This window comes from Fusarium odoratissimum (genome assembly GCF_000260195.1).
Source record: "Fusarium odoratissimum NRRL 54006 unplaced genomic scaffold supercont1.133, whole genome shotgun sequence".
Classification (NCBI taxonomy): Eukaryota; Fungi; Ascomycota; class Sordariomycetes; order Hypocreales; family Nectriaceae; genus Fusarium; species Fusarium odoratissimum.
The window spans coordinates 1-10,671 of record NW_022158823.1 but is presented as its reverse complement, the minus strand read 5'-3'; the positions used below and the strand labels follow the sequence as shown (position 1 = coordinate 10,671).

Here is a 10,671-nt window from a genome sequence, read left to right as displayed (position 1 = left end):
GAGCCATAGGATATATATAATAGAGCCTAACCAAATGAAATGGCTTTGTATAGAGTGCAAAAATAGATAACTTAAATTGAGGGACGAATAGTCTATAAGAAGTGAACCCAAGGCCCTGCCCGGTAACTCCAACACCCTACGCGACGCAAGGCCAACAAGCCGTCCAATCTCGAGTGCTACAGTAAACATCAAACAAGGCTTTCTGAGGCTAAGGACGGATAATCTGCTGTTGCGTCGTATTATCTGGGCTCTCCATGACACAAATCTATTATGAAGACTTTAATGTTGTTTCCTAAAATTCACACAGCGTCAATCTGTAAGTTGGAATACTCTTCCTTAGTTGTCAAGATGCAGTTCGCCCATGCCTATAAGATGTCTGCTCGGAAGTGTTTAGAACCGCTAGCCAGATTGATTGGAGGTGCTGTGTAATAAGTGGTGACGACGATGTGTATTGCTGCGAGAAGGGGACAATTTGGTAGCGCAATGGAAACTACTGGCTTTTTCTTCTCGTGTGACTCGGCTGGTAGCTGGAATATGCTGACAAACTGGTGCAGCTCTCGGTAGGTGATGATATCAGCGCCACTTGAGGCTCGTAGAGTTGGTTTATTAACACGGCTAACTGGCTGTGCAGAAGAATTGTACAAATTATTAACTATCTCCGAAATCCCTTTGAATAGAATGAGCAAGATTGCCACCACTGCGCGCCGTAATATTATCTAGGAGATATTTGTAGCTTCGGGTGTAACACTTATCGAGCGATAATGCTGTCCATGGTCCGGACAGCTCTTTCAATGAGTTACACAAGTGACGAAGGGATTGAGTAGATGGCTCATTCGTAATTATAATCAAGGCTAAGGGATAAGGTTTGTCAAGATCCATAGTCCGAAGGGACTGAAAATGCCGACTTTGCCCAAACCTCGTCTATGGCGGGTCGTACAGTTTCTGCAGCAGAGCTGGTGTTGTATCTCAATCCGTCTCTCGATGCATTCTTGGTGCGAGTGAAGCTGATAGGTTCTGGCTGTCGAAGTTGCTAGTGTAAGTATGAATCTTGTGCTTCATTACGCAGCATTAATGTGGTAATACATATATACCATGCAAGGGGCCCCGCGTTCTCGATATCGAGTAGGTCGGAGGTGAAACTTCAACACATCAAAAATATACCACCATTACTAGAGCTAAGCTCTTAATTACCACTTCAAGTTAAGCTGGCTCTGAGGTCAGGCTGAATTCAGGACGCAGATTTCGAAGCGAAGCGACCTGGGCTCGGGCTGAAAAGTTGTAGAACCAGCCCAGTAAGGGTTCTCTACTTGAACTACATCTGGAAACACGTCATTATTTTAGACCCCGCTTAAAATTTTAACATGGAGGAGCCCTACCTGCGTGAATGCATGCCCTGAGATAACTCTGTTTTCGATATCCTAAATATTTGATGACGCTTATCTCTATTCCTATGCACCGATTATTGGGCAAAAGATAGATTGTCAACAACAACCATCTTTCCCGACAAGCGTCCTGTGTGGGTACCACCACCGCTGGTAGTTTCAGAGACGAGAGCTGCCGCCTCGCTGGGGTGTAAATTGGCTGACCGTCGCTGTCACGGAGTTGATCAAAGCCATAAAACCCTGGTCGAGAGAGCAAGCGATAGCGGTAGGAGAGCAAAAGTGACATGAAGCAGCGATTATCTATTCTGGCTTAAGGACCCTCTTCAAGAACTTTCAGAATATTGGCGTCTCCATTCTCACTGAGAATAAAGGCCTTCAGCGTCTGATTAAGTGATCCTGTCAGTGATGGAGCCAGGAGGGTCCCGTTTGCAGCGTATAGCGATGCCACCAATCCTCGCGAGCCATGCGAAGCGGAAAATTATTGAAACGAAGAGATGCTGGAGCGCCAAAATCATTGCGTTCTACTGAAGGGATCGTAGTGTTGACATCAACATCCGCTAACCGGATTATGCCGCCGAGAGCAGGCTTCCCAGGTCCAAGTTACCTGGAGGGTTCTAAAATCACTACAATAGCTTGGGTCTAGGGTATGCACTTTCAAGGTCAAAACATGTACGGCCACACAGTCGACCGTGATCTAAATGGTCTATCGTTGACTGATGGTACACCCACAAGCGCAGAACCTGCACCGATGTTGAAGCATGCTGCAAGAGCAGCTGCTACGAAGCCGTCTAACCTCCTCAAGGTGATTCAATTGTGACTAGATTAGGGGATTGTTGGCGTTGTTATCGCCTTCGTAATCTTGAATGTTATCTGATCACCTGGCTGATTATTGGCAACGCCTTCTGGAAGATGGTTTCAAACTATTAACATGATATTCAATGCCAGTATAGGGATAAATCCGTGGACGCACGTTGAAAGGATGTGCTGTGGCCGAACAGACGGAGCTAGTCTCGACCAACGTTGGTCGTATCCTCATCTATTTATCGTATTGCTCGCCACTTCCGTTGACTTGCTCTACGTCGTATAGAATACGACGCTCAAAGTAAAGAGCTAGCTAGACTTCCGCCTCAAACACATATAGAAGGAAAATGACTTGGCTGATACCTTGGCCATGGCAAGTAGGATAAACGTCAAGGAAACGTACATCAGTCCAGGCTAGATAAATCGTTAGGGCAACCCAGTTCCAACTGATCCCTTGGCCAAATTATCCATGCAGCATAACCTGGGTCAAGCTGCTCCGCGATGCTCTCCAAAATGCGATAACCCCACCCTCGCATATACCAAAAGCATTCTAACGTTTGAACCAGTACAGAAAAGTAAGCTAGTAGAACTAGAACTTGGGGATTCAGTTTCTCGACCTGCTTTGTAAAGTCATCTTCTAAGAACCATAACCATCGCATAACGACATGCATTTTCCCATGCGTAACATCTTGAGGCTGCTCGGCGGTTCCAAAGACACCACTAAAACAGCATATAAGAGCCTCACAAATTTCGACTAGATTTGGAAGCCCTGAGGATTGAGAATAGTGAATCATCATACTCAAGTCGGCGAGAGGCTTTTCCCAAGCGATGTATCCAGCTCTACCCACGGGCGGTGGTACATTTGACGTGGTTTCCGGGGGAAAGGGACCAATAGGACCTGAAAATATCGCCGCTAAACCCATGGTCTCTATGACGAAGCGAACGCCACGAAAGAGATTCCACCAAGCGGTTTCAGTCGCATCACGTTGAACAAGGAGGTGGCCATTTTTAGGTGGCTTTGCAAAGGCGTAGTTACAAACAAGTACAGTGGCAATGTATAATGCTGAGCAATTTTCTCGCTTGATTTGAGGAAGCAAGTTGGTAACATGAGATAGAGCTATAGAGTGATGTTGCTCTGCCAATTGCTCATACTTGGTTGCTTCCATGGTCCGAAGTCGCGCTAGATGGAGCGCAGAAAGAGCGAGCATCAGGTGAAGGATATAAGGATTGTCGAAAGCGAGGCGTGGGATTTTATCACGCCACATGACGTCATCTCCAAAAGTGAGTGAGGTCACGGTAATGTAGTGATGATAAAGTCGAAGATCGTCAACATTCAAAGGCAAGCTTTGCTGGCTCGGCGTCTCGGGCGAGGAGAGCTTGGGGTCGATGGGAACTGGCGCTAAAGCTTGGGTGGAAGTGTCGGGACTTGATGCCCACTTAAGGGGCCGGCCTCGTTTGCGTGAGCCAGTAGGAACGACCAGTGTTTTTGTTCCTGCATTGCCTGCGGAATCAAAGCTGCAGGGCAGCGAGAGATGAGAGCATTTTTTGCAGGCCGGTTTGTTCTCATCACACTATGTATGGCATGAGATCTTGTTGGGAGACGACAATGGTAATGGGGGTTAGAGAAGCAACTCAGACTAACCTTGATCCTTCGCTGCTTGCAATTTTGGCAGCCATTTCGAGACTTCTTGTGCGATCTGCGTTGGGCAGGACGACAGGGACAGCGAGATCCCAGAGCATGGGCATGTTCAGTCTCTTGAGTCTTGCTCATTGTGATACCAGGGACCGATAGCAGATTATACTTGCTTATTGGACATCTGATAATGATATTAATTTTTTGGTCGTTCTAAGAGTTGGGAGGCCACACGCTAGGGCAATGGATCAACTAAGCTCTACTGGCTGGATGTAAAAGTGCGATGAAATTTCAAACGCTGATGAGAGGGCGCACTATGGAGCAGAGCTGAGTCAAGCCACCGAGGATGTAGGACGCTAATTGGTTACTGGCGCTAGGATCAATAATCTAATGCATTTGGACCCATAACTCAAGGCCCTTGAGTGGAGAGGATCACACACCAAACCTAATGCAGCCGCACCCTGCATTTGTCGTATTTGATACGATGCCCCACAACCCCGATTGCCAGTGTAATGTCCTCAAAAGATGGAGATCAAACCTAAAAAGTGTCATCCTGAAAATGCAGTTTTGCTCTCCTCGGTGGAAACTATAGGTTGGGTTTTCAAGTTACCCACATTCAATATCGGTCCCTTTCCTTGCGGACTCTGATGTCGTCATTGTAAAGCATGACGACAGCCTGAGAGTCCTCAACGCATTGTGAACAATACTACTTAAGTCGAAGCTTCGCCACCATGTCTTACGGTTATCGTACCGAGCATCTCCAAAGCATCATGGTTTCCGCTTCCGACATTGCGAGCCGTTGCGCGGCCTCTACTTTCGCGACTCCAACACTCTTCGGGGCGCTGTATTTAGGTAGGTATTTAGGTATTCGCCCGGGGAGGCACACCCCAGAGGGCCTTTGTACTAAGCTCTTTCCGTTTTGTACCAGATTCCATAATCACCCAAAGCCCCACAACTTTCACTTGGAATGACTGATCCAATCTGGTGTATATGCCATGACAGGCCTGCTTGAAAGCCATCACGATGGTTGTGATCCTTGCCCTTGATAGCACGAACCTAGCAGTGATATGCGACACTCGATGAGTCTAGCGGCTGTTAAATCTGACCACATGGTTTAACAGCCGCTAGACTCATCTTGGAAACCCTTTACAGCATCACGGTCATGTCGACGGGCGATCACGTGGGTTCGTGACATTAATCCTCGATCCCATCAATTCAACTCTTGCATGGGAGATTGGTATAGGTTACCTAGGCTGGCGTCGGTAGTCACGGTGCCATATCCGTCCGTCACTGCGCCTGCCATGGCCGCCTATGAGATTGCGAAGCGCCTGGCAACCCAACCTCCGCCTCCAACAGCTTGTAGTCTGCCATTCCAGTCATTCGCAGGTAGCCAAGATTCAACCTTGACAGTATCATCTTTACCATAATGCGTATAGGATACCGTTATGTTACAGAACGTGATATTCTGTACATTAGTTGATGGTTAGGAAAATCGCCATCCTTTTGGAACATCATAACTGAAGTTGGAGACGAGATTGGCCTCAAGGGACAGTATCTTGGTACCGAAGACCTGGGGCGTCGAGAATGTTGAGGCCAACAGGGCATCGCAGCAGCAAGAGCAAACGGCATGAGTTATGAAAAGGAGAGGAACTTGAAGATGGATATTGTGTGAATGAAAGAACATTCAAGACTCATCGTTGGGATTTGTTATCACATATATATCAATGATACTACATATCGTAAGAATAACCTTGGCAATATCGGGGCAGGTCGCCGGGGATGCCCTGTTGATGTGATAAAAATGGCAGGGGAGCCTGTACTGTAGTTAAGTGTGGCCATGGCGGGGGCCACAGCCGGGTGGCGTCTGAGAGGGGATTAGGCGAGTTGTTCCTAGAGCTGTGACTTCGGTTCTGAGTCAGTGTTGTAGAGTCAGTTCCCCGCTTGCCTATCCTCCGTCCTGATCGTCATCGCAAAGCCTCCTATTTCTCAGAACTGAGGATTGAGGAGAAAGTCCACTAAAGTTGTTAGGTTCATAGCCTATTTTATAACGGCTTAATCTTGCTCTTCAATCATAATTGTAATAACGTATCACCCAGTTGCCTCTAAAACCAACAATTCACTGTCACGCCCACACGAGCCTGCTTTTCTCCGCCGCGGTCTATTTCCACTCAAGCTTCAGCATGTCGGCCTTACTTTCTTTAAAAACTGAGCCACCATCAGGGCTAAGCTTTTTGCGGCTCTCCTATGAAAGGAAACATGTTCTTCTAGCTCGTATGGATCGTCCTTCTTCCCTAAACGCCCTTTCTTCAGAGGCCCTGCGAGAGCTTGATTCGGTTCTAGACTGGTACGATGCTGAGCCTACTCTCCACGTCTTGGTCGTTACCGGAACAGGGCGAGCATTTACGGCTGGCGCGGATCTCAAAGAGTGGCAGCGTACACTGGAGGGGGGTAAGGGAGAGCAGTTTGGCGTGCGAGAAGGCGTCACTCCCTTCACGCGCCGAAAAGGGAAGAAGCCTATCATTGCAGCTGTCAACGGCTTTGCTTTTGGCGGTGGGTGCGAGTTCGCTGTCAACTGCGATCTGGTTGTTGCTGCAGACACGGCAATCTTTGGTCTCCCCGAGGTTAAACGCGGACTGGCCCCTACGGGCGGGGCCCTCACACGGATCGTACATACTGCCGGGATGCAGGTGGCTTCTGAGATTGTCCTCACGGGGCGACGGCTTTCTGCACAGGAAATGCAATCGTGGGGGATTGTCAACAAGGTGGTTCCTATGAACAAGGTCGTCGACGAAGCGTTGCGCTATGCATCACTGATCGCAGAGAACAGTCCTGACGCCATCGTTTGTGCGAGAGCCGGCTTGCGGCAAGCTTGGGAGACGGCAAATGTTGAGGAAGCGACAGAGCAGTGGTTCCGGCAGTACTTTAGCTTGCTTGAACAGGGTGAAAACATACGTGAAGGTCTGGCTGCCTTTGTGGACAAAAGATCCCCTGTGTGGATGGAGTCAAAGCTATAGCTATCATTCAATTTATTTTTGATGAGCTCAATTGACAATCCCTCCTAACGTCATAAACGAACGGACCATGAAGCTTGATCAAATGTGCTGCATAACAGTTAACTCTGGAAGCGGGAAAGGGTCCATGAATTTTCATTTTCTGAGCTCCGTTTTAAGGTAAATCTTTTCTCCCCGCTATATTTATTCTTACATTGGCCTATCTTACTGTCTCCTTTGCTTTCCAATAGGATAGTATGTCAGAAAGGCCTGTATATAATGACCATCTATCTAGGCTTACAGCTTTGAGGGATCACTGAATTGACCCTTATGGAAGACATGTCGAGGCTCGCCATAGTTTCTACATGCAGATTTCAGTAGCAAAGCCGTCAATACAAAGTTATCAAGCTGCTGCCATGTTCTTTCAACTGAACTTGCGCTGGAAAAACTTACTGAGTTCGGCTGGCTCTTTCGATCGTGGAGATCTCTGCCGGAATGACTTTCTTGGCAGATTTGTAGGCTGATTTGATCAAACTCGATTCGATTTTGCCTAGCCGGGTAAATAGACCCGCCGCGGACCCTAGGCACTGTTCATTTCTGCGTTTCCGATTGCCAAGTGGAAGATGTAGCATGTCTGGGGGAAGGGGCAATACGTCGTGCCATCCATGATCTGACCCATCAGTGTCTGCAATTTTATTCGTCCCCGCATTCGTAGCTCGCGGATCGCGCCTTGGCATCTGACTCAACCCACCTGACTCAGTTTCAAGGTCCGGCTCCTAACTAACCAAAGCCCTAGATTGTCAGCCTCCACATGCCGAAAGGAGTCCAACGCTAGCAGATTACCCCACATTTTGTTTCTACTCCAGCCGAACATGCCATGGGTCTCGCTGGGTCTATTTCTATCCACCCTTGGTGGTATCGCATGCCTACTTAAAGTGAGTCCTCGCGGCAGGCACTATTTGCTATTCCCTTCTCTTTCTGGTACGCTACAAATACTAAGCCTTCCATTTAGCATTATCCACGCTTGGAGAACGCAAGCAGCCCTTGAAAAAACGTGATGGCGCCGCATAATCACCCCTCCGCCTCCGATGCCGGTTGCATACCAGAGGACCATCGCTGCAGCCCTGCCGGCTTGGAAGGGAAGCGTGCCGACGAGTTTTTCGATCATGTACATGCCGAAAATGGCAGTATGTACGAGGCTCTCAGCGCGACAGAACAGAAGAAAGTAACGTACGTCTAGCGCCCGCGTCTACTTCGACTAGATTAGTGATTGGGTAGTCCGGTATTGCTGACGTTGATACATCAAGTCGCCAGGTAGACCTTCGACTTTTGCCAATCCTGGGTCTCATGTACTCTATCTCGCTGATCGATCGAACCAACTTGGGCCTTGCTCTTGTCGCTGGTATGCAGGAGGAGCTTGGGCTCGCTGTGGGAAATCGGTATACTGTCATTGTCATGGTTTTTTTTGTTGCGTATATGTGAGTCTGCTTTCTCGTCTCAGGTGAATCCTGCGTCACTGGTATTCGCAGCTAATCCCCTGTAGTCTCTGCGAGATCCCCAGCGTACATTCACACCTTTCCATGGTTACTACTCAACCAGATGTCGCGGCTAATACTGCTTGACTAGAACCTCATCCTTCCCAAAGCAGGCCCGGCAAATTGGCTCGCGTTTCTGGGTCTAAGTTTTGGGGTTATCCTTATTGGAATGGGCTTCACCCACCACTGGGGTACAATGGCTGTCTGCAGAGCTCTTCTTGGAGTGATGGAAGCTGGCTTTCTGCCAGGTGCGTAGCTTCAGATCCTTGCCCTCCCCCTACTCAATTGCTGTTTTGCTAAAAGGGGGGCAATAGGATGTACTTATCTTATCACCTGCTGGTATACCCGTTTCCAAGTAGGCAAGAGGATGTCTGCCTTTTGGATTCTCTCGGTCATCGCGAGCGGTTTCGCCAATATCTTAGCCTTTGCCCTCAGCAAACTTGGAGGCCAGGCCGGACTGAGCGGTTGGAGATGTAAGGTTACCCACTTTTTACACCCATGACTTTTCTTCTTTGACTTGCGACTTCAGCCCCGAATCCTCCCCTCTTTGTTTGTCCATTTTCACACGAGGTCAAGGCTGGCTCAGACTGACCCGCCCGAAATAGGGATCTTTATCATTGAAGGTGCTGTCACCTGTGCAGTCTGCATTGCGGGCCGGTTTATCATTGTCGACTTCCCTAGCAGGGCGCACAAGTTTCTGAGTCCCTCTGAACAGGAATTTATCATTGCGCGACTCAACAGTGATCGCGGAGATGCAGTCGAAGATAAGATCACCATGGCTGTAGTCTTAACTCATCTTAAGGACTGGAAATTATATTTTTGGGCCTTTAACTTGATGGCTTCGACTTTACCAGGTTATGCATATAGCTACTTCCTCCCTATTATTCTTCGCGATGGCATGGGGTATAGCCGGACAAACTCAATGCTGCTAAGCGCGCCACCCTATGTTCTTGCTGCTGTCATGGCCCTGTTCTCTGGATGGTTAGGCGATCGATTGAAGATGCGAGGCCCCATTATTGCAATACACCAGTTGATCACAGCCGCGGGTATGCTGACCACTGTGTATGCGAATACAAATGCAGTCAGGTACTTTGGCGCATTCCTCGGTGAGTCTTCTCTTTGTTCCATCGCAAAGCAGTTTCCTGACGAATGTTTTCCGAGCTTAGGCCTCGGTTTCCTCCAGTTCTGTGTTCCAGGAGTTCTATCATTTCAGGCCAACAATATCACATCTCACTCCAAGAGGGCAGTGGCCTCGGCGACTTGCCTCATTGGTGGTGGCACAGGTGGCATCATCGCTAGTGTCGTGTTCATGGCCAAGGAGAGCCCTCTCTATACCGTAGGTCAAGCCTCCTCCAAGCGATCAATTGATAGTGCAATTGAAACTGATGCTTGAAGCTAGAGCGGCGTGTGGGTAACCTTCGCAATGTCGATGATAAGCATTGCCTTAATCATCATCATGGACCTGTACTTTGTTCGGCGGAACAAAGCAGCCCGGGAGGCTGGGCGCCTGAATGAGGGTATGGATGGGTGGATGTACACCCTTTAAGACGTTCGGAGGTTCATAAAGCTTCATCTTTGCCATAAATCCGCCTGCAGTCTATGAAGAGCCCCAGTCACTAGTGTGAAGCCTTAACAGCTTAAAACATAATGCGCCTTTTACAATCCCCTTGCCGTACTTCCCTGCGTGAGATTTCTCAGTGAATAAGATCAGTCACATACTTGGCAAAATAATAACACTAATATGATATATAGTATATAAGAGAATTATAGTACTAGCCTTAACCTAGAATTATATTACTTATCTCCTATTACTACTGTTATTAATATTTTCTATTTAATTTAGTACTTTTTTATTACCAAATATATTACAATCTTTAAATAAAGATAGCATCTTTCTTACTCTTTGAGCTATTTAAAACGTCTAATATATTAAAGATATCCATTATATTAATTACTATATCTTATAATACCGCTAAAATAGTATTTAATTCGTGGGACGGTTGTATTTCTCAAGGTAATACACTAGTCCGTACTGGGTGTATGTTGGTAGAATTGCAGGGTGCGATACAGAGCGGTAGCGAAGTGTCACGTTTCTTAATAGTCAATAGAGCGGGTGAGGCTTATTGAGGTAAAGAGGTCTTATTGATAGCTGGTGAACTAGAGTCTATGAAAGTGCTAAGGAGTGTGGTTTATATACTTGAGCGTGGTTACTGGATCAGTGAGGTTGTCACGGATCAGTGCTAATCGGCGGATCTTGTTGAATAACATCATGTATATAGCTTAGTCAGAAAGCGATGACCATTGGAGAATTATCGCTGAAGCATCGGCTA

General features: G+C 47.6%; 3 protein-coding genes across 3 annotated transcripts; 2 read left to right on the top strand and 1 right to left on the bottom strand.

Moving 5' to 3' along the window:
- Nucleotides 1-2,587: 2,587 nt before the first annotated feature.
- On the bottom strand, nt 2,588-3,929 carry FOIG_16718 (uncharacterized protein; the record flags this gene model as incomplete). Its single annotated transcript, XM_031218193.1, has 2 exons — nt 2,588-3,698; nt 3,826-3,929. 2 exons carry the CDS (start codon nt 3,927-3,929, stop codon nt 2,588-2,590), a joined length of 1,215 nt encoding a protein of 404 aa, XP_031052095.1.
- A 2,067-nt stretch (nt 3,930-5,996) lies between these two features.
- Nucleotides 5,997-6,830, top strand: FOIG_16717 (uncharacterized protein; the record flags this gene model as incomplete). Its single annotated transcript, XM_031218192.1, has 1 exon — nt 5,997-6,830. The coding sequence occupies one exon, from the start codon at nt 5,997-5,999 to the stop codon at nt 6,828-6,830; it is 834 nt and encodes a 277-aa protein (XP_031052094.1).
- Nucleotides 6,831-7,863: 1,033 nt separating this feature from the next.
- FOIG_16716 (uncharacterized protein) lies at nt 7,864-9,887 on the top strand (the record flags this gene model as incomplete). The annotated part of the gene is made up of 8 exons (XM_031218191.1): nt 7,864-8,036; nt 8,114-8,284; nt 8,350-8,368; nt 8,433-8,589; nt 8,656-8,814; nt 8,947-9,447; nt 9,508-9,677; nt 9,741-9,887. 8 exons carry the CDS (start codon nt 7,864-7,866, stop codon nt 9,885-9,887), a joined length of 1,497 nt encoding a protein of 498 aa, XP_031052093.1.
- Nucleotides 9,888-10,671: the final 784 nt, after the last annotated feature.